Below are 24273 nucleotides of genomic sequence, written 5' to 3' on the forward strand. Positions count from 1 at the left end.
AACTTAAAATATATCTTTAGAACAGCTAGATTTACAACAAGTTAAATATGGAAATTACGTCTCCAGCAACAAGTATTAGAGTTTGTACTTTGTACAACTTTAAGCACTCTGTTTAAACATTTGCATATGTATAAAAGTAAAAGTTATTTAGTAATAGCATGAAATTATAAGATTTTGACTGTATTTATAAAGCTCGAGAGTCGAGACTTCATAGCTGTATTTTTAATGCTAAAATTGTTTTTTGGCTCTTATGTATGTAGATTTGTCATAGGCGATTCTACCAAATATATATTAGTATATTTTTAGTTTACAAAATTTGCCACTGTTTTATTACTTACAGGTAAACGAAAAAAAAGGCACTCAAACTATTTGGTTCTAGGACCTGGTGAACAAAGAACCTTTTGGTTATCGAGTCGCACACAACGGGTACCTTTTATTGTCTTGTAGAGGATGAAAGATTGTAAAATGTTGTTTTTTATCAGAATTTACCTAAAGAGCAGTTTCAATGAAATTTCAATGAAAATTAGTCAAATAAATACTCGAGCGGGGTCGAGAATCAAATTTTGTAGAAACAGAAAACCGTTTACTCAAAATGCACTATAAATAGAATACTTTTACTTTTGAATATTTCGCAAATCTGACTTAAAATGCTGTTTTTAAACAGTTTATCCTTAAAAAACTTTAATTTGACTCGTTTTAATAAAAATTTCGATAGAGAAAATCCTTAAACCTAGATTTCGAGAAAATAATTGTACTTCCAAATATTTTAAAGCTACTGGTCGAAAATTATAGAAGTTGTATACGTTGAAAAAATTTGAAGTCCACGCGCATGCGCGTGAAACTTAACTAATCACAGCCTTCAGTTGGAAGTGACAAAAATGACTAAGTACTTTTTCAAGCCAAATTACTGAAGAAATCATTGAAAACAAAAAAATTAACCTGAAAAAATTTCCACAGCTTAATTTTAAGCATCTGTTGAGATAACAGGTTAGTTTAAAAAAAAATATTTGAAAAAAAAATTATTAGTTTTATTTTTTCAAAAATAATTTTGTAAAATTTTAAATTCCAATCTTACTTTATATAATTAAATATTAATTCTTTTTTGGTTAATTAAGTATTACAAAGACAGCTTCAAAATTTTAAGACATGGTTTAAAACACGTAAGTTTTTAATTTGGATTTAACTTTTATTGTCTTCATTTTAAAATCAGCCATTTGTGTACTTCTTTTAAGTTAAAATCCTCAAAAAAGTTTAATAAGTAAATTTTATTTTGTATCATAAATCCTTGGTAGATAAATAAAAATATAAACAAACGTTTTTGTTTTCATGATTTTAAAAATAATTATTTTAATCAAAATCTCACCTATTTATGCAATATAATTGCCATTAATAAATAATATTATACTCATCTTCTTTAAAACAATATTTTTAATTGTTTTCTAAATTTTAAGTATTGGGTGAGGTGGGTCAGGATGTCATAAGTATAAGAATAAATAAAAATAAATCAAATAATAAATAGTACTAAACCAAATGTGATTTGATGTTTAAATTTTTATCCATATTACTTTCATTCAAAATTAAATTGACATGTACATCTATAATTGAGTTGATAATATTAAACCCTCTTACAATCTTAGTACTTGGAAACATGTTTCTCTTAACTTATGTTTGTTTAAACTCTTAATAGACTTAAAATTCTCTATACATTTAATATATAATAGTTTATGAATATTTTAAAACTGTTTTATCCAACTGTTCAGACATTAGTTAAGATAAGTTTTTTATATATTCACATTTTTGAAAGCTATATAATTATTATATTCAAAACTAGGTTAATGTTATAATATAAAGTCTAAAATCAAATGATTTCATTTTTTATGGTTATATCAATCAAGTCTGTATTGTTTTAAGCAATTTTTTTCATTTTTTTTTCACAGGTAAAGTAATTGTTTAAACAGCTTAAACAAATTTAAATCTTACCAATTTTTTATTATTTTGCTCATTTAAGCTTGTTAGGGTGTAAAACCTTTTTTTTCTTAAATCAAAAGTTTCAAACAATTCTATGCACACTTAAAATTTCAAAGTTTGCATTCAAGTGAAAGTAAAGTTTGGTTTTAAAAATATTGCTCTTCTTATATTAAAACATTATTTACAATTGACTACGTATTAGATGCCCTTTGAATTTATTGAGTTCCTATCATTTTTGAATTCCCACTGTTTTTGAAAAAATTATTAGAACAACACAGGATGAACTATAACAATCATAAAACTCAGGAACTGACTTTTTTGGTTTGTGGTGGACCATTTTAAATCTCCTACCAGGTTTAATTAAGTTAACTCCTCAAATTTTCAGAAAATGTTCCTTGCAATATTAAGAAAATTTTGTTGTAATGAATTTGAAAAAATTGAGAACTTGACTTTTACAAACAAAAAATGGAAATTTTTCTTTATAAAGAATTCTCTAATTACTGCAAGGAACTTAGGAAATTTGAGTTCTTTATCTCAAAAAACTGAGGATGAGATAAACTTTTAGTGATTTAATTATTTGCTGTTTTAGGTTTATCCTCCCATAAGGAGCTTATTGAACTCTGATATAACCAATTTCATAATACTTTTGAATTTCAAAAGCCTGTAAAAAGCAACTTATTTATTAAAACTACCAAATAAATAAGTTGAAAAAAAAATCGATCTACTCCTCAAACCCTTAACTTCTTGAGCATGAACTTTTAATTTAAATCAAAACTTTATAAGCTTTAGAGCTAAGTTCGCATAACTACCATTAGCATTTAAAAAACCCCAATTGTGACCATGCAGGTAACATATTTAGACTTTTGACAAGGCTTCTGTACTGAAAACTATGAAAATTTCAACTGAAAAAGGATAATATTGGAGAAACCATTAATAACAAAGAATTACTTTTTTTTTGCTCATTGGTAGTATGTTTTTTAATCAGGGTTGCCACACCAGATGAATTTTTTCAAAATTTCAGGATGACTCAATCTGTTTTTGAATTTATTTTAAAACTCTGGATAATTTTGTTTTTTAAAAAGACTCAAGATAGTTGTAAGATTAAAAAAAATATCAAGACAGTTTTTTAAAGATTTTTAATAAATGTATTTGATTTAGATGCAATTTAAGGAGTCCAACATTGACTCCTATATGAAAGGTTCTACTGTAAACTAAAAGCCACGTTTTAAAGAGTTTGATAGTTTTACATAATTCATGAGATATTCTGATTTTAGTCTCTGATACAAATCTATAGACCACAAATTTTCTGAGTCAATTTTCTCAGATTTAACAAAATCACTAAAAATCTATCTTCTTGATTATTTGAGCTCAAAACCATAAATTTTCAGGAGGCATACTTTTTATAGTTTAAAAGACTTTCAAAGTTGCAATTTTAAAAACATTAAAAACTTAAATTAAAAAAAAGATTTGATTTTTTAATACTAATTTTTATTTTTCAAAATTAAAAAAAATCCTGCATTGAATTTATTTAAATATTAGTAATGGAATCTATGTAAAAATTTGTAGAAGATTGAAAGTGAAGGAAATGATTAATTTTTAGTGAAATAGTCTGTTTTTTGGTTTGCCTTTTCCATTAAAGCGCACAGACTTGGTTAGCTTACCTAAAAAGGTTAGCTTTGATTTTTTTAAGCGTCTACAAATGTATGATAGCTCAGATAAAACTCTACAAAATAAGATCAATTTGTAAAAGTTATGGTGGACCCCCTATAACCCTAATTATTTAATTTAAAATGAGAAGAATATTTAAATTTGTTCCACAGAAACATAACTTATCCAACAATAAAATTCAAAATATTAGTAAATACAGTTTACAAATGTTTATAAATATTATAAATAACCTTGATTGCTTAATTAAAAATAATAAATATTCACAGAAACATTATAACTTACCAAATAAAAAATGGACGGTGAAAATGGACATAAGCAGAAGAAAAACAAAAAGGTAAATTATTTAAATATAATTTTTTGAGTTTACAAGTTTGAACTAACAAGTTTGTCTTAAAACATTCCAAAAAAATTTCTTGTTTTTTATTTAGTTATTTATAGTATAAATATTGATAAAACTTTCATTAATCTTTTAAACTTAAAACAAATTTTTATTTTATTAAAACTCTATAACAAAAATAACCAAATAGAAGATTTTATAAGTAAATGAATATTTGAAATATTCTTAAAGCCAACCAGTCCAATCTGCTAGGATATTAAATTTATTTATTTTATTTACAGCAATACAACCCAAACAAGTATGTGTTAGGACCAGATGGTCAACCACTCCGTGACAAAGATGGTCACAAAATTAGAGTTAAAAAAGAACCAAAAAGAGAATCAACTTCAAATGGCCACGGGCATGTGAGTTTTATATAAATATTATATAATTATTTTGTTATTTAATTAAATAATTCAGGAGATAGATTGTTGTTTGTTATTTAATTGTAAATTTAACTGTTTTTAGATTTATTAATGTATTAATAACTTTTGACAACCAAATTTATAAAAATCCCTAATCAAAAAAATGTAGACATTTGTTGATAGAATAATTTTAACTTTAAGAAATATAAAAAAAGTGACATTTTCAGCACATTTTATATTTTTATTCATAATGAATTCCCCCAAAAACTGCACTTGTTACATCAACACCCTTTGTTTCATAAAATAAATGTTTATTGAAAAGTGTGAATAATGTATTATGAGCAGATAAATTTTTATTTGCACAGGGTGATTCGATAAAGAACGATCCAAAGAAAATAAAATCAGAACCATCAAGTCAGAAAACACCCAGCAAGTTAGTTATTTTGTATCAGTTTGTAAAAGGATAAACAATATATTGATATTATAAGGGTAACTAATTTTCTTGAATGATATCATGTTATCAATTTAATCTATAACCAGCATTTAAGTTAGTAAAACTTAAATTTTCCATAAAGTGATTAGTTAACCATAGAATAGAACTTGCAGTTACAAGACATATCCATTTATCATAAAGCTTATTTGTATCGAATACAACAATAATGGTTTTAATCAGTTCATACCTCTTACTAAAACTTCACTTAGACTTACTAAGAGCTTCAAAGTTGTAATGTTAACGATTCTTAAAAGTTTTTGTTTTAATTTTAATTATCATTATTAGAGTTAAGAAAGAACCAAAAGAAGCAGCAAAGCGCAAAGGTGTTACTCCAAAAGGTGGACCCAAGGTTGGTTTTTTTTAATACTTTATAAGTTTTGGTGTAAGTTTTATTTTTGTTTCTAAATTTTTATCTAAACTTTAATTTTGTTTCATTGGTGAAATAGTTGATCAAATTTTCTTAATTTGAAGTTTAAGCTGATATTGATAAAAAAGTTATTTTAAGTGTCATTTTCACAATTTACACTAATTAAACTATAAAAAAATGTAAATAAAATGGAAGATAATTAAGTATTTAATGTTAATTTTCATCAACCAAAAGTATGTTTTACTTAGCTAACTGCTAAAAATTAATAAGGAAAAGATAAACTTATCTGTTGTTAATAAAATAAAAAATATTTTATTCATTTAAACTAACAGCCAAAAGTAAAGAAGGAAGAAAAACCTGTAGAAAAGTGGAAATGGTGGGAAGAAAATAACGGGGAGAAATTACCTGAAGGTAGAAGATGGAGATTTCTCGAGCACAAAGGACCAGTGTTTGCACCACCGTACATACCTCTTCCTGAAAATATTAAGATGAAGTATAAAGGTTTGATTTTGCATATTACTTCCTGAAAATATTAAGATGAAGTATAAAGGTTTGATTTTGCATATTACTTCCTGATAATATTAAGATGAAGTATAAAGGTTTGATTTTACATATTACTACCTGATAATATTAAGATGAAGTATAAAGGTTTGATTTTACATATTACTACCTGATAATATTAAGATGAAATATAAAGGTTTGATTTTACATATTACTACCTGATAATATTAAGATGAAGTATAAAGGTTTGATTTTACATATTACTACCTGATAATATTAAGATGAAGTATAAAGGTTTGATTTTACATATTACTTCCTGAAAATATCAGAATAAGATATGAAGGTATTAAAAATGATAAATAAATATTTGTACCAATTTAAACTTCTGAAAATATTAAGATTAAGTGTAAACATTTTGAAAATTATATATGAATATTTGCATCTTACATACCTCTACTTAATAATATTAAAACAAAATAATAGAATTAGTATTTTTTGTGAGTAAATAAAAATTGTAACATATCACTTCCTGAAACTTTCAGGATGGAATAAAAAAGTTTGAATATACAAGTGTTTTTGATTGACCACACCTGTTTAATAATAAATAATGACTTAAACTGTTTGATTGTTATACTTTTTCTAAACAAATCATTTCAACAGGAAACCCAATTGACTTATCAAAGAATGCGGAAGAAGTGATGACTTTCTACGCCAAGATGCTGAACCACGATTACGTGACAAAAGAAGACTTCAACAGGAACTTCTTTCACGATTGGAGAAAAGTTTGTTTTATTGTTAATACAAGTTTTCAAGTGTTGAACAAAATTGAACTTGAATTTTTTTTATGAAAACAACTTTTAATCAAGGCTTCCTATGTTGAGTCTTGGTATTATGTTTGAAAGCATATAAGTTTCAAAAATTTGAATTACTAATCACCCACTTGTTTTGATAATTAACAATTGTAAATAGGTAATTAAATAAGATGTTCTCTTATTTCATTTTTGAAAAAAATTGTGTCTTTTTAACTAAATTCACAGGAGACTGCAGAAAGTTAGTTTGTAAAGTAAAATATTATAAATACATTAAAATTATTAGGAAATGACGGCAGATGAAAAGAAGAAGATAACTGATTTGGGAAAATGCGACTTCACGCAGGTTCACGAGCATTTTCTCCTGCAGAGCCAATTGAGAAAAGAAAGATCCAAGGAAGAGAAACAAGTAAGATGATTTAACAAATTTTGTTCAAATATTATGTAGTTGACACGTAAACATTATAAGTGTTTACTTTTTACAATATTTGGTTCATAATTGGTGGTTATTGCAATCTGAAGGTCACCATGAAAGAACTTATCTAAATAAATAAAACGTTCACTTTAAGTAAAGTAATAATCTAGTTAAGTGTAAATAAAATCACATTATTCAATCAGGCAGAGAAAAAGAAGAACGAAGCGATGATAGAAGAATACGGATATTGCAACTGGGACCACCACAAGGAGAAAATTGGAAATTTTAAACTTGAACCTCCAGGTTTGTATTAATATGATGTTAATTAATCATATGTTAAATTATTTAGGCGAATTATGTGTTATATTGCTATTATGAACCGCCAGGTTTGTTGTAACAAATTCAAACAATAATATGTTATATAGATATATTTTATATCAACAGGTTTTTAATAATCATATGTTGAATGCCATGTCTACTATTGTGATGTAATTGTTTAACTTTCTTGTTATAAATAACTAGAACCACCTAGGTTTATTGTAATATAAATATATTTTAACATATAATATACCAACAGGTTTGTTCAGGGGTCGCGGGGAACACCCTAAGATGGGAAAATTGAAAAAGAGAATCAGGCCAGAGGACGTCATCATCAATTGCTCAAAGTGAGTTATTGTGTTGAAGAATTAGGCTATGTAAATTAATAAGTCTGTTAAGAGAATTAGGCCGATGGTATTTATATTAACTGCCTCAAGTTTATAGTAATATATGAAAGTTTCATAAATATATGTTTAACTACTGTGAAACTATTAAATTTTCAACCACGATTATAAATCAATGTACAAGTGTTCAAAGGTGGTGCCATAAATAAATGACATTCAAGATTGAGTATTCTCAGTCGGTTAAAAAAATAATTTGTTCAAGAAGTCAAATAAATATTAAATTTATTTGACCTTCCATTTAAAAACATAAAAGCCTAACGTTTGTACAATTTCCATAAATTATTGATTGATGTGATCCATTTGCTCAACATTGCGATTTGTACTGCAATTTATTTACGTCAATTGCTTTTAATTTAAAAATTTCGAGTGGAAATAAAATCAATATTTTTTTGAAATTCCCATTTAATGTTGTAAATAAATTGATGCAACTATTTTTTTGGTAAAACTGAATTTAATTCGTGTGTTCATGACGGTTAATAAAGGACATAGGGGAGTCTAACATTTTTTAAAAATTTTATAATAGATCAACTGAGATTCATAAGTTTCTTACAATAAAAACCATTTTTTATGTAACTCATTATTTTAACTTTGTAAACATTAAACATTCAACAAACTTTCACCATTCAGGGACTCACATTATTAATAATCATTATATATAATTTAATAATTTAATAATTTTCAACAGGGACTCACAAGTACCACAACCACCAGCTGGCCACAGATGGAAAGAAGTGAGACACGACGACACGGTTACCTGGCTGGTAACTTGGACTGAAAACATTCAGGGGCAGAACAAATACATCATGCTCAACCCTAATAGTAGGATTAAGGTTTGTATTTATTAAACTTAAAAATATCATGCTCAACCCTAATTCCAGGATCAAGGTTTGTATTTATTAAACATTCGTATATTATGCTCAACACTAATAGTAGGATCAAGGTTTGTGTTTATTAAACATGCGTATATTATGCTCAACCCAAACAGTAGGATCAAGGTTTGTGTTTATTAAACATTCGTATATTATGCTCAACCCTAATAGTAGGATCAAGGTTTGTGTTTATTAAACAATCGTATATTGTGCTCAATCCTAATAGTAGGATCAAGGTTTGTATTTATTAAACTTAAATACATCATGCTCAACCCTAATAGTAGGATTAAGGTTTTTATTTATTAAACATTCGTATATTATGCTCAACCCTAATAGTAGGATTAAGGTTTGTATTTATTAAACATTCGTATATTATGCTCAATCCTAATAGTAGGATTAAGGTTTGTATTTATTAAACTTAAATACATCATGCTAAACCCTAATAGTAGGATTAAGGTTTGTATTTATTAAACATTCGTATATTATGCTCAATCCTAATAGTAGGAATAAGGTTTGTATTTATTAAACTTAAATACATCATGCTCAACCCTAATAGTAGGATTAAGGTTTGATTTATTAAACCTAAACATATCATGTTTAATTTTTATGGTTCAAGGTTTGAATTAAAATTATTAAACATAAATGTTTTGTTTGTAGGGAGAAAAAGACTTCCAGAAGTACGAAGTTGCTCGCAGACTGAAGGATAAAGTTAAAGACATTCGTGACAATTACGTCATCGATCTCAAAAATCCTAAAATGATGATTAGACAACGCGCTGTAGCTCTTTACTTCATTGACAAGGTTTGCAATTGTATTTATAATATATTAATTTCATTGATAAGGTTTGTACTTCTATGAAATGATGAGATTTACCAATTACTATTCTATTATTTACTATTAAGTCAACACAAGCAGTAAAGTTTTCATATTCAAATGTGGATGTTAATTGTATAAAACTAATAGTTAATTTATAACATTTGAAAATTAATTCTTATGATAAAATTAGTTATATAACAATTTGCTTTCGATTTTGAATGGTATTTGTATCTTCATTATTTAACCTTCAGTTAATCCTATACTTAAACACTAATGACATTCAACAGTTTTCAATACAGAAGTATATCCTTTAATATTACATAAAAGTTTTTACTTAATGTTAGTAAGTTAATTGAAAAAGTTTTGTATTTGCTATAGTTTATCACTAGGATGAGATTCTGTATAGTTTATAATATACTAATTATTAGTAGTATTAATAAAATATTAATAATTACAGTTGGCGCTTCGTGCTGGTAATGAAAAGGACGGAGACGAATCAGCAGATACGGTCGGTTGCTGCTCACTCAGGTGCGAACACATAACACTCCACAAACACTTGGACGGATCTGACTATGTTGTCGAGTTCGATTTTCTGGGTAAAGATTCCATCAGGTACTACAACAAGGTCGCCGTTATCAAACAGGTAATTTTCACATTACTACTATCAAGCAATTATCTTAAAAAGTAACAGTTTCAAAGTGACAGTATAATAAATACAATGTTAATAGATTGTTTGGTTATATATTTTTAAATTACAATTGTACTTCACAAACATTTAAGATTTTACAATTCGCAAAATTGATTATTGAAAGCACGTTATAACATTAAATTAGTTTCAAATCATTATTTGTTTTTATTTAATATTTCTATTTACACTCCCATTCAAACTGATAGTAGTAATTGTTCAACAATAAATGTTCAAGTATTACATTGTTTAGAGAACAATAAATGTTAGCTTACAATAAAGAACAAATTTATTGTCCTTTTACTTACGAATTAAGCTAGTTTTTTAGCTGAAGTTATTTTCATAAGTTAAAAAAGCAAATTAATTGAAACACAAAGTTAATAACATCCCAAGGGAACATCTCGATTATATGACAAACGATGCCAATTGTTGGTTAACAGGTGTAAGTAGATTGTTTTCGATTATATGACAAATAATACAGCTAATTGTTGGTTAACAGGTGTAAGTAGATTGTTTTCCAACTTATTTTATGTATAGTTTATATTAAGGAACTAATGCAAAGTAGTTCCACCTTTTTAGATATTTTTTTGTTTATGATGCTATACTTAAAATTTATTTTCAAGATTTATTTTGTACTTATTTTAATATAATTTTTTCAGGTGTTCAAAAACTTGACGTTGTTCATGGAAAATAAACAAGGTCCTGATGATTTGTTCGACAGATTAACTGTTAGTTTAAATTATTTTTAAAATAAAAGTTAATATTAGTTTATAAGTTGCAAAATTTTGTTGCAATTATATGATATATTTTAGTTTGAATGCGGAAGTCAAAATATCAAGTTCAAGTGTGCTTTTCATTTCATTATCAAAAAATTTTTTCTTTATTCTATAAATTTTAATGTTTTGTTTTATGAAGTATTAAGGATGTTTTTACTAAGATTTCTATTAATTGCAGTATGGTTATTTTTCCAGTAGATACTTGATATTTCTTTTGATTATTTTAAATGTATATTTATATAAACAACTTATGATACAGACAACAGTTATGAACAAATACTTGCAAGAATTGATGCCAGGTTTGACAGCAAAAGTATTCAGAACTTACAATGCTTCAATCACTCTTCAAAATCAACTGAATAAACTATCTGCTGACTGTTAGTGTTTGTAAAATAATTAAATTTAAATAGTTATTGTTCAATGTGAAATATTTTTACATATCAGTAAATATTGTGTTCTAAAAATAAATTCAACAAATAAAAATAAGCTCCCAAAAAGTTAAATTATTCTACCTTGTGTTAAAAATATTTGAATTTTTGATTGAAATACGATTATACCAACACCCAAGCGTTGAATAGAAAAGTATTGATTGGTTATTTCCTGTTTCTCAAAATTTTGCAATCACACTAGAATTAATTTAAACAAGAAATACAGCAATTGTTATTAATGATAAATCAAGTAATCAATATATCTTCGTGTTAAACAAAATACACCGTATTTAAAAATAAAATTTATTCAACATATTATAAGTACATATAAAAATTAAATTAACTACTGTTCTTGACTGTCCAAAATATGCTTTGTCTTGCATTGAAAATGTTCCTTTTTGTTTTATAATTTACAGTAAATGTATTTTTAAAGCAAATTAATTTTAATTCAATTTTTTTAATGTTTCTACTTTGCTTACAAGTGTGCTACTCAAAGTATAAAAGCTTTGTGGCTCCTTGTGAGTATATATAAAAAAAGGAAAAAAACTTACAATTATATTAACAACTAATTATAACTAAAATAATATGACAATTCAACTTATAATTGTGTATTCAACCAACTATAACGAAAAAACATACAAATAAACAGTTGATGAAGATGAATCAATAGCTAGTAAGATTTTGTGCTACAACAGAGCTAACAGAAGCGTTGCTGTACTTTGTAACCATCAACGCGCTGCCCCTAAAAACTTCTCTGCTCAAATGGAAAGAATGCAGGTAATATATTTTGAGACCTAATATAAAGTTTATGATAAATGTTATGTTGGGTTTGAGAGAAATAAGATTTTTCTCCTAAATTTTTTGAGCAGTATGTTCACTAATTTCACTCACCAGTTTCAATCTTGATATGTGTATAAAACAGCAAAAAGCATTTTTAAGCGACGTAATACATGACCTCCAAGTGTTTTAAACTAATGTAAATTTTTGATAACAAATATTTTTGAAACGTAGTCGACATGTAATTATAAATAAATTGTCACCAAATTATATCCATTAAATATATTTAATTCAGGGCAAGATAAATAAGAAGAACGATGACATACAAGAGTGCATAATGGAAGTGAAGCGGGCCAAGGCTGATTTCAAAGCAAGCAAGTCGGATGGCAAGAGAAAACAGTACGAAGCTAAAAAGAGAAAACTTGAAAGGTTGAAGGAACAACTTCAGAAGCTTGAAGTCGCGCAGACTGATAAGGTTTGGATTGTAATTAATACTTAAATTAATAGAAGATTTCTTAAAAATTGTTAAACATACTTTATGCTTAGGAATATAAAAAAGATAATTTGGAATTTTGTTGTTGAAGGTCATATTTATTGCTTGAATCAAAATGGTAGTTGTTATGGTGCAATTAATCTAATAGTTTGTTAATTAGGGTTAGTATTAAAAAAATAATGATGTGCTGAGGTTAAAAGTGTTAAAAAAATTCAATAATCAATGATAATTTTATTAAAAACCTTGTAGATGTCTGTTACTTGAAACTTACATAATCAAATCTAAACAAAGGTGACTTATATTAAAAATAACCTAACAATAGTTAGAAATAATTTATTTCACTATGTACATGACTAATCTGACCACTTTTTAACTTTCACAGGAAGAAAATAAGGAGATTGCGCTCGGAACTTCAAAACTTAACTATTTGGATCCAAGAATTACTGTTGCGTGGTTTGTTTTAATACATTTATTTATAAGTATACGCAAATATTGATTATATTTGGTATTTTTTTTTATAAAATATTTTAGTAAGTTATTCACAAATGCCAAGAAGAATCATTGAAAATTATAAAAGCCCTGATTGTTGAATACTGTGAATAAGTAAGATTTATATTTGCACTCAGGGTGACCTAAACATGTAATGATAAAATTATAGTTCTATAAGTAAGTTAAAGGTTGTTGATCAAATTAATGTTTCTTAAAGTTTTAAAGAACAGTCGAATCCACCTGTTTCAAAGTAGATTTTGAGTCACTACCAATAGTTAGTCAACTGGGGTCAAAGATTGGGATTATGTCTAAGAGGTTAAGTGTTGGGTTTTAAAATTAATACTTAAAATTTGATTTCAATGCTGACGGTCTGAAATAAAGGGATGTTTATTGTTCTAAAACGCTTAAAGGTAAAACTTAAGGTAAACGTTCATTTGGGAAGTCTGCCATGATGCTTTTTATTGTTTCTAATTTAAAATAATATAACAAAAAGTATTGCTAATATATATAACAATATTCAACTTGAAGGTGCAAAAAGTTCAACGTTCCAATTGAGAAGTGTTACAACAAAACCCAGCGCGACAAATTTGCTTGGGCTGTTGCCATGGTAGAAGGTGACGATGACGAATACGAGTTCTAATTGGTCGAAATACTCGGTTCTCATTGGTTTAAAACTGTTGATTATGATTGGATAATATTTGTTTTTGGTTGATATTGATACATTTTTATTGGCTGAAATTTTTGATTTCATTTATTTGTGATTGGCTGAAAAATGATACTTGGTTTTGATGTGTTTTGTAAAATGGAATAAAAATTTTAAGTTTTAAGGTCAGTGTTGTTATATATTACTAAATTTTTGATATCTGTTGAGCTACCTTAACAATTAAAACATTCATTTAAATAGAAGTAAGAAAAAAATATTCCTTTAGTATTTTAGTAACAAGGTCTTGTATTGTGTCCCTTAATTTTCTAGTTTTAAAAATTCAAATTAACCCAAAAAAAAAAGTTTATTTAAATTTTGAGCTTTTATTTCAAATGAACTAAGTTGAAATAGTTTCAGGTCGAATAATTTTGCCTAAAAAAAATTAAGGCATTTCTATTATATTTGTTTGAAAGTTGAAGGCATCACTTGAGTTTATTTTTATATATTTTAAAATCCTGAACATATTTTATTACCTATTTATTTTTGTTTGTCATCGTATTTTAAGTTGTATTTTTTACAGAAAACAAATTAAAAGCGCCTTTTTAAGTACAAAAAGCCTACTTTAAGTTTATAACAACAAGTTAAATATATTAAACTTTTGAACAGAAAAAGTTTTTGTGTTTTTTTGATTATTTTTCAATCTAAAGAAAAACAAAATTTTTATGTTAAAAAAGTGTACAGCCTTAAATTTAGTTGTCAAATGTAAATATATTGCTTTTTATTTATATTAAGTTTTCTTACATCAAACAATATATTGTATTTCTAGAATCTTGTCTTACAAGAATAACTTTAAAAAATAGAATGCTTAGTATTTTTTTAAGTTATGAATTTTATGATAAAATGTTGATAAAAATAGTTGTACAAAATCTTTTGTGTTGCATTTTATTTGTTCTAACTAATAAATAGTTTTTTTCATCAACATATTGAATTCTTTCTAAGCTATCAACTTTTTACAAAGTTTTTATTTTTTAAAAAGTAAATATTTTGTCAAAGTTTATTTTCTACTAATAAATTTGCATTGAGTAAAAATTGTTTTGTTTCAAGCATAAGAATTAAATAGCAAGTTTTTTAAATAAAGTATCAAATAACAAGATATATATAGTGTTGATTAAACAAATAAAATACTTCTAAAAGCTTATACATAGGAAGTGTTTATATATATATAGTTTGAAACTTTATCCAATTAAGTATTAGTTTTGAAACCATAGTAGGACTTATGAAATTCATCTTTAGTTAACAACGTCAGAAAAAGTCACTTATTAAGTTTTAGTTTTATTTCAAGGATCATTTAAGACAGGGCTTGCCAGAATCATTTTCATTGGTAGACTTGGTAGAATTAAAAAAATATTAATTTTTTATTTTAATTTTATTCAACTACCCACTAACTTTTTCACAACTCATTGCCCACTTTAATAAACATGTCATTAGAAGCATATACAAATTAATTTCAACTCGTGAATATATGTTTGTCTCCATTCATATAGAATTTTGAAAAACATCATACACTAATGTAACTTTTGTTTTAATATTTAATTATGATTAAAAGTTGTTAAAAATTAAATTTGGTAAAAATAAATTTCAACTTGGTCGAAACACTTGTGATTGTTTTGAATTCAAAGTGTTTCTTTTTCTAAAATAATAGAAAGTAGTAGATTTATTATTTTTACTGATAAGGTCTGTCATAAGTTTTTTTTTCTTCTAGAATGGTATTTATAAACTTTTATATTTTAATCATCTAGTAACAGGGGTCGGCAGCCTTATGTAACTCGCGGGCCAATTTTCCTATGAAAAATTGCTCGCGGGCCGCACTATTTAGAAAAAAAAAAAGCTTTGAGGGCCGCATTTATTTAAAAAAAGTTCTAGTAATCACTAAAAAAATATCATTTAAGATCAAAAATTAAGCAATATTAGAGCACTAATAAAGATTATTTATTGAATTAAGAGCCTAACTGTACGTTTTTATTAGAAAATCTTTGATTTTTATTGCTGTTGTAACGTATGTTTTTGGCTAAAAAGGAGCTCGCGGGCCGCAAATTTTGACTTAAAGGGCCGCATTTAGCCCGCGGGCCGCAGTTTGCCGACCCCTGATCTAGTAGAACTTAGTAATTTATTGAATTAACACAGGGTTGCCACTTTACCTGGAATTCGACATTTTAGGCAAAAATAACCTGGAAAAACCTGGAATTTGAGAAATTTTGAAAAAAACCTGGGAAATCCTGTAATTTTGATCGAAAAACCTGGAATTTTTAATAATTTTGACATTTTCAATAGTAAAATTTCAATTTGGCCCAAAAAATCTATCGTATAAATAAGAGTTTTTGTCATCATCAAAAAAAAAATTTATTAAAAAACACATTTAAAGTAACTTTACAGTATCTTTTCAAAGTTTTTATACTATTTAACATAGTTTCTTATATAGAAATTAACTTAAAACTAAAATTAGACCCAAAAATGTGTATTTTTAAAATCCTGGAAGAAATTTGGAAAACCTGGAAAAATTTTGAAAAAACGAGTGGCAACCCTGATTAACATCATTAGTTACTAATAAAAGACTTATGTAACTTTAATTTTCGAATTTAGTTAATTAATACATAAAAATATCATTTGAAAATACCTGAAATTATTGTTATAACGACTAAGCTAAAATGTTTATAACTATTAAGACTTTAGAATATATAAACTTGTCAATTTCGTTTTTATATATGTTTTTTTTATGATCTTTAGTTTTTAAGTATTTATAATATTATTAAGTCACAATTAAAAACGCCCATAAGTTTAAGATTACAACTTCTAAAATTATTCTTTGGTTTGTTTAAATACTTCAAAAAAGAACATTGTTAAAAGCAATCTTAGACAAATTACTACAAAAGTTATAAAGTCACATTGCCATCTTAATTAAAAAATGAACTTTTATTTTCAAATATTTTCTTTTTAAAATGATTGTGATTTATACTTTTAAACGATATCAACTTATTAATATGATTAATTATTATTAAACAAAAAACAAAATCTTTAAAAATTAGTTTTCAGTTAATATCACACTCAATCTAGTTTATACCAGCTAAAAACTTATACTAAAATAATTTTTATTGTATTGTTTATTGTGCAATGTTGGACTCCGGCATCAAAACCTGAGCCACTTATACAAGACACACAATTAGAATAATGAAAAAAAAAACATTTATATTCAACAGTTTAAGATATAAAACGTTAAAATAAACAGAAAATTAAGCAAAATTAAATTTATAAAGAACTAACTTATAAGTTTCAACTTATTTGTTTAATACAAACGGCAAAAAATTAATACATATAAAAAAGAAATAGTAATTCCAAACTTACAGGAAAGTACAGCCAAATGGATGGTTTTGTAGAAGCGTTGTTTGTAAGACATAACATACTTGTAAAAAATTAATTAAAGTAAACTAAATTTTCATTTGTATTGAAATTTAGGTTGGTATGTATAAAACAAGTATTTGTGCAACATCTAACGAATTTTTGAAATTTGTTTAGTTTGTAAAATGTTTTTATAAAGTTAAGCACAAAAATTAGTCGTAAACTAAAGGTTGTTGAAAATATTTTTCTGCTGTTTAAGTATTTGAATCCCAGGTTATTAGTTTAGTTTAATCAAATACCTTAAAGTAATATTGGTATATTAATTTATTTCGAAGCATTTGTATACTCTTAGTTGATTATGGATAGTATTTTTTAACTGATGTAATATTACTTGAATTTACATTTGTTAGTAAAGTCATGTTTAGAGTTAAGCTTTAAAATCTTGGTTTCATTACATTTTATTAATTGCATCGAAAAAAACTTACGTTGAATAACTGTTTTATAAATTTTAAAATTATTAACGTGGTACACATTTTAAAATTATAAACAGTTAAAAATTAAATTACTTGTTTAAGTTAAAACTTTTAAAACTAAAAATTAAATTCTATTAAATTTCTATTAAATTCAAAACTTCATTAGATATTGTAAATCATAAATAAAATTATACTTCTAAATTTGAATCATTTTTTTAAGTCAACATTAAATGATATGGTTACAAATAAAAATTTTTACTCGAAAAAACAATTGATAGAAATTCCAAAAAAATCGTGCCGATATTTCACAAAAAAATTATTTGCTTTGATTTCTACTACTTTGGTTTCAAGTTGTTCCTAGCAGTTTATTAAAATTTGATTAAAAATGAAAATAGCTTGGGTTAAGGACCTTAAACTTTTTTATGCTAGTTCAAGTTTTGTAACTTTTAATGGTCTAGGTAAAATAATTTGTTTTCTGTGTAGTAATATCAAAAAAAAAGTTAATAAAAGTATTAAAACCAAGTAGTTATCATTATTAATCATGTGACATACTAAATAAACACTACAATAGTTTACAAAACCTTCTACGTTGTATTAAAGATAGAGTACTAAATTCAATAGTTAATTTTAACACAACTAGTTACATAAAGCACAAATGGTATTTAATCAAAGTTGTATAATAAAATAAATTGTTACTTTTTGGTTATTGAAGTTTATTGTCAAACGAAGGACCTAGGCATTAAAACCTAAGCCACTTAAACTGAAAGACACTAACATGAAGAGAAAAACAAATTACAGTGTTAAAACAAACATAAACGCATACAAGGCACAAACTGAAAAAAATAAAACTTTCACAACCAAAATATTCAACGATTCCAAAATCACCAATCTCCAAATATACATTCCAAAACAACAAATCTTTGAAATTTGAGATCAATGACTTTTGATACAATTTGAAATACAAGTAAAACCTTTTTAATCTTTAAATATAACTAAATGTCATGCTTGAGTATTTTCACACAAGTCCTTTCTTCAACTTGCTATTTATACATAAAGTGTTATCAGCATGATTAAGACTTTATCAAGAAAACTTTTCAAATCTAATAAACACACGGAACCAAAATTTAAAGAACCTGTTTAATTTAAAAGCAAAACTTTGCTGCTAATTTAACCTTACAAGGGTTTATAACGACTATTCACTTATTAGTTTTAGCAACTGTAAACTAAACATGTAAATTTATTTTATTTGTTATCACACATTTAGTTTATATAAAGTAATGTTTTTTATATTTTTCATCAAAGTTGAAATATTATACATATATTTGGAAAGTTTTTACAACTGCACAAACTTACCAAATATAACAATTGCTTAAAAAGTGTGTATAACATAATTCAACATTTCAAATTTTGACGTGAAAAACAAACTACTTATACATTTATTATATCATAAGAACTCGGTTCACAACGACTAAAGTTCGTTCAAATTACTTGTTTTTACGGAAGATTTCCATGACTTCTTTATAAAAGTTTTGAATTTTTCACAGCACACAGTCCCAAGAAACTTTGTTGAAAATTGACACTTCTAGAACCCATGAAACACAAAAAAGTTATTTTTTACTTTCAGTCAGAATTTGCAATCTTGATACGAGTTTATAAAAACTAAAAAGTTTTAAGCTTCTTATAACGTCATTATACAACAGATTAAAAAACGAAACAAATAGAGTATTCTGTATTAGTTTTTAATTCAAAATAATTTTCTACTTATCGAAAAAGCAAACTACAATTAGTTCGAAGAAAAAACTAATATTTATTTGTTTTTGTTTTTGAGAATAAAACTTAATTAAGTAAATAAACTCTCACTTAGGCTATCTAACAATGTGTCCATATTATTATTTAAACTTGTTTTTTTGAAACTTTATATATATAAATAAAAAGTTTAGTCAATTGTAATCAATAATGAAATTTGTATATATATATATATATATATATATATATCAATGTGGTAATTCAAAACTGATTCTGACGTAAATAACAAACGCTTGCAAACAAGACAGTCTCTTTAACATATACGGATTTTAAGTACAATAACTTAGGTTTGTTGAGTCAGCTTAAATTTGTGTCGACTTTGATGCATCTTCAATAAAACTTACGTTTCAGAGCTCAAAGACAAACTACACATGATAATTAACTAACCACAAACACTAGTTCACAAAATAAAAATAAACCAGATTGAAACATCCTGGGTGGTGAGGGTGGGATAAAGTAATCCAAATTCGTCCGTGAGGATCAGAGTGCCGAAGGCACAAACACGATATACAAAATCAAGAGTTTGAAGAAAACTGTCAAGTAAGAAAGTTAGTACTAAGCATGGTACTTTTGTGAAATTATATACAATGATACATTCTTCACAACTCAAAGAAAAAGTCTCGGTAATAAAAGGGTTTCTATATCTACCTTTGACAGATGTCTTTAAAAATAAGATTTCTGTCAAAAGCAGAGTGTACACTTATAAAAACATTGTATTATTTATAAAAGTGAAGTAGGCTTACGTTTGTTTGTGACGTAACTGAGTGTATAAAACTTTAAAAAATTTTCTTTATTTGTTTTTTTTTTGTTTTAAACATTAAGCAATTCTATAACTTAAGGAAAATTTTATAACTAAATTATAAAGGCGAAAGACTTAAGTTTTATTATTTTATATTTTTATTTAATATTTTATTGCATTTTTAAAGCAGACTTAATTTCGTTGCTTGTTGTCTTCAAAAAGTAAAGAATTTGTTTGTTGTCTTCAATTTGTTTATTTGGTGATTTAATAAGTTTGAAATAATTTAAAATAATAAAATTATTGTCGATGTAATTGAAAACTAAGTATTTTATTTGATTGTACCTAAGAAACTTTGTTTTAAAGTGATAGTTCTAAAACAAACGAATACTCTGTTAAAATTGTTATTTTTTTATTTATTTTCATTCGGAAATTAAAAATTGATAGTACTTATTGGAACTTTGCAATTACTAAAGTATTTTAAGGTTGTTCTAACGTCATAGAATATAAGATTAAAAAATTTAAACAACATAACTTGTCTTCAATGGTTCAAATTCACTTACCATATTTTCATACTACTTAACAAACAAAGCCTTCTTTTTTACTAGTTTCCGAGTTTTCAAATAAAACTCTTATATTCAACTGCCATTTTAAAATTAACTACCGTACTATTTGTGACAGTAGTAATTGAAAATGGCAGATTAAAAAAAAACATTTCTACGAATTTTAGTTTTTACTCATATTTAATCGAACAATTAAAAGTTTGTTTTGGATGTTTATTATCAAGAGACACACTCAACTAAAAATAAATTATAATTTTCTGAGTTGAATTTAAAAGATTAGTTAGTTTCATCTTAAGTATAACCTTGCTATGCTAGCCATTGTAAACTTTGAAAAAGTAATCTAATATATAAGTCGTAAATCAATATTAAAATAATTTTGCTTAGCTATAGAATAAATAAGGACCTATATAAATGTTTTAAGAACTAAAAAAGTTATTCATTCATTAAAAATTGTAGAGATTAAGACTCAAAAGTAATTAACCAAGTTATATTAGAAGTTTAAACTTTAGTATTCACTATAATATTTTTTGTTTTCTTCAATGCGAAGTATACACAATATTATTTTTATTAAAATATTAATATCTTGGATAAGACGTTCAAAGGTATCCGTGAAGTGCAACTTGATAATCGAAAGACTCTTCGTACACCAGGTCCTATAACCAAATATTTTGTAGGTCTTTTTTTTCGTTCAACAAACTATATATATATATACAAACTTGTTAAAAATTAATTCACTACATGTCGGCTTGATATACCCTAAAAATCCTTACAAGCTTTAAATGTTACATTTAAAACAGTTGCAAACAAACTTTGCTATTCTACTTGATGTTTATAAAAATAATGAGATCATTATTTTGCTCCAATGATCAAAAATATGTTACTAAAGGGAGACGCTCAGTTCCAACCCGCACACAGTTCCCTTCCGATCCCAAGAACCGCTTACCAAGCAAGGGTAAGGGGAAACAGTGATAGTAAAGAATAAATAAAAAATAAGTTGGATGGGAGTTGTGAGTAAACCTTTATTCAAAGTGGGTAAAAAAGAGTTGTAGTACCAATGTTACTATTAACTAAACTTGATATAAAAAAAGCACCTTTTACTAATTAGCTTTACCAAAACTTTCTAAGGGACTTGTAATAATAAAGTTATTAAACAAAGTTTTGTATCTTAGTAGACATTTAAAATTACTACAATTGTTCAAACTATTAAAAAGTGTAAATATTTTATCTTTCAGATAACTGATTATTAGATTTAGTAAAACAAAACTGCTCATATTTAGTTTCAGTAAAAAGACGAAGTTTTTAACATCAAAAACTTTGTTAAAATAATATTCTTACAACAGTTAAGGATTAAGTTTAAAAGTCTTTTTTTTACAGAAGGCAAAATATAGAACTTAAAATAATATTCTTACAATAAAATTATTACGTGTTATTCTATTTTACCAGAAAATATTTAATATCAAAACATTAAAAAGTTGTTGAATATGAAATTTATTTGCTCTTAAAAAAATGTATGAGAAACTTAATAAAAAAGTAATTAAATAGAAAATTCACGTTCAGTATCGCATATTTTTTTTAAGAAAGCAAAATATAGAAATTAAAACAATAATAAAAAATACTCTTATTTTTGATAAAAAATATTAGAAAAATAAACTGCTCAATATAAAACTTAATTGCTCTAAAAAGTAGTGTATGGAAACTTAGGGACTTATTTACCAAAGAGTATTTAGATGTAAAGCTAGCGTTTGATTAATACTTATGTCTTATATTTTAAAAATATAATTTAAGATAGCTAAATTTATGCTGTTTTGAACTTTTTTAAATATTGTCTCATTATAATATCTTCTATAATATATTACACTACGGAGTGACTACTTGAAAACAAAAGTTAACATATATTGCAACAAATTTACATAATTAAAACACTTTATTAAAAATTTATTGTTCTATTTGGTTGTTTAATATATTTTATGGTAAAAAAAAAACTTTTCCTATGGGTAGATACTTCTTTAGTAAAATCTGAAATGTTTTTTATGTTGTTAATTATATGCTAGGGTATTTTAACAGGCAATTCTAATTAATTTAAATTTATTGTTGGTACTAAATTAATTTTATTGGTTATTTTTAAATAATTTAAATCAAAATCATATTATCATAAAATAACTTTAGTCTTAAAACAACCAAATATAATTTTTTTCAATAGTTCAATGCTGTGTAAATCTTAAGCCTGTTTAAATTTTTATCCCAAAAAACTAATCTTAATAGCAATTCAAATAACTTCAGTAATGTTAAAACCACACCTAAATAAATAGAAAATTTTGAAGAAAACATCGTTGTAGTCCATCAATAATACAAAATAACATTTTTAAAAATTAAGTTATATACATTGCATCTTAAAGTATTTTGTATTACAAATGAAAACTTTGTTAATTAAATTTGCAAATATATACTTAACCATGGTTGCCACTGATCAAGCTAAGAAAAATTTCCTGACTTTTTACAAAATTTTCCTGACTTTTCTAAATAAAACTCTTAAATTAAACTTATTCTAAAATACATAATCTAACACTTGAAACTATATAAAGCTGTTCAATATGTTAATAGAAAATTTTTGCAGTTTTATAAAGGATATTTTACTAATTTATACCAGATGGAGGCATTGGAAATAAAATTTTAAAAATTTGTAAATTTCTAAGAAAATTTTGGAATTTATTTTTGACTTTAAAAGACTTTTAATTAATTTTACCATTTGAAGGCTTTGGAAAACAAGGAATTTTGTAAATTTAAACTGAAAAAATCTGACTTTTTTTTTAATTTTATCAAATTTCCTGACTTTTTTTCAAAACCCCCCATTTTTTCCTGAATTTTGTCATTTTTAAAATTTTTTCCTGACTTTTCCTGACCGAGTGGCAACCCTGCTTAACAAAATTTATACATTAAAGAAAATATACACACTTTTAAAGGCTTACTTAATTTTACCGAATAAAAGTTCACAAATAGGCATCATAATTATTTATCAAAAAGTTAAAAAGGTTTTTGTAAAAAAGATTTTAAAAAGCGATAAAAAATAAGCACTCAAAATTTTGTCTTCCAAAACATCATCTACCTTCAAGATATTGTGAAACCTGCTAATTTTATTGATAAATACAAAAATAATTTAAATAAAAGTTGAAAAAGATTAGATATCTTTTTATTTAATATGGTTAATTAGATTTATAATATAGTAAACTTCATAATTTTTAATTTGTTATACAATTTTTTATTGACTATTACAAGTATTTGGGTGATAATGTTCAATTATTGCAAAATGTTATTATTTTCTTTCAAAAATAACAACTATTCTGGTTGATTTTAAGCTTAAAGGTATGAGCTAAAAAAATTGATTAAATTTTATTGTTTTACTTAATTAGCTGCTAAGCTAAATATTCAGATAGAAATTAAAATTTAGTACAATAAGTTTAAAGAGTAATCACAAAAAAATTAGCAAAAAGTTTATGATACCAAAGAAAAGATTAACAAAGTTTCAAAAAGTTAAAACTATAAAATATTCTGAATTATATGAAAAAAAAACTTATTTTAATGTTAGTTTACTTACAAGCTAATCTTAAAAAGAAAAGTTAAATCGTATTTAGTCTTAATTTATAA

The 24273-nt window shown here is 25.2% G+C and overlaps 1 protein-coding gene across 2 annotated transcripts; it reads left to right on the forward strand.

Moving 5' to 3' along the window:
* The first annotated feature begins 881 nt into the window (after positions 1-881).
* On the forward strand, positions 882-14352 carry LOC145840410 (DNA topoisomerase I, mitochondrial-like). Of its 2 annotated transcripts, none has more exons than XM_082947664.1 (19): positions 882-987; positions 3903-3970; positions 4255-4377; positions 4758-4810; positions 5156-5219; positions 5570-5738; positions 6399-6520; positions 6834-6956; positions 7166-7265; positions 7540-7627; positions 8370-8514; positions 9211-9354; positions 9827-10012; positions 10714-10782; positions 11090-11207; positions 11908-12035; positions 12331-12510; positions 12911-12981; positions 13546-14352. In XM_082947664.1, exons 2-19 carry the CDS (start codon positions 3929-3931, stop codon positions 13655-13657), a joined length of 2037 nt encoding a protein of 678 aa, XP_082803790.1. In that variant the 5' UTR covers positions 882-987; positions 3903-3928; the 3' UTR covers positions 13658-14352. The 2 variants fall into 2 exon arrangements, with proteins under 2 accessions (XP_082803790.1, XP_082803789.1); XM_082947663.1 differs by having other exon boundaries at positions 4743-4810; positions 13546-14350.
* The last annotated feature ends 9921 nt before the right edge of the window (positions 14353-24273 follow it).

The sequence above is a fragment of the Thalia democratica genome, chromosome 7 (assembly GCF_965202585.1).
Source record: "Thalia democratica chromosome 7, ktThaDemo2.hap1.1, whole genome shotgun sequence".
Lineage (NCBI taxonomy): Eukaryota > Metazoa > Chordata > Thaliacea > Salpida > Salpidae > Thalia > Thalia democratica.

Coding starts and splice junctions, on each gene's coding strand:
- LOC145840410 (XM_082947663.1), top strand. CDS start 3,929: ATGGACGGTGAAAATGGACATAAGCAGAAGAAAAACAAAAAG. Junction 10,013..10,713: donor AGGTCGCCGTTATCAAACAG/GTAATTTTCACA, acceptor TAATTTTTTCAG/GTGTTCAAAAACTTGACGTT. Junction 12,511..12,910: donor AAGTCGCGCAGACTGATAAG/GTTTGGATTGTA, acceptor TAACTTTCACAG/GAAGAAAATAAGGAGATTGC.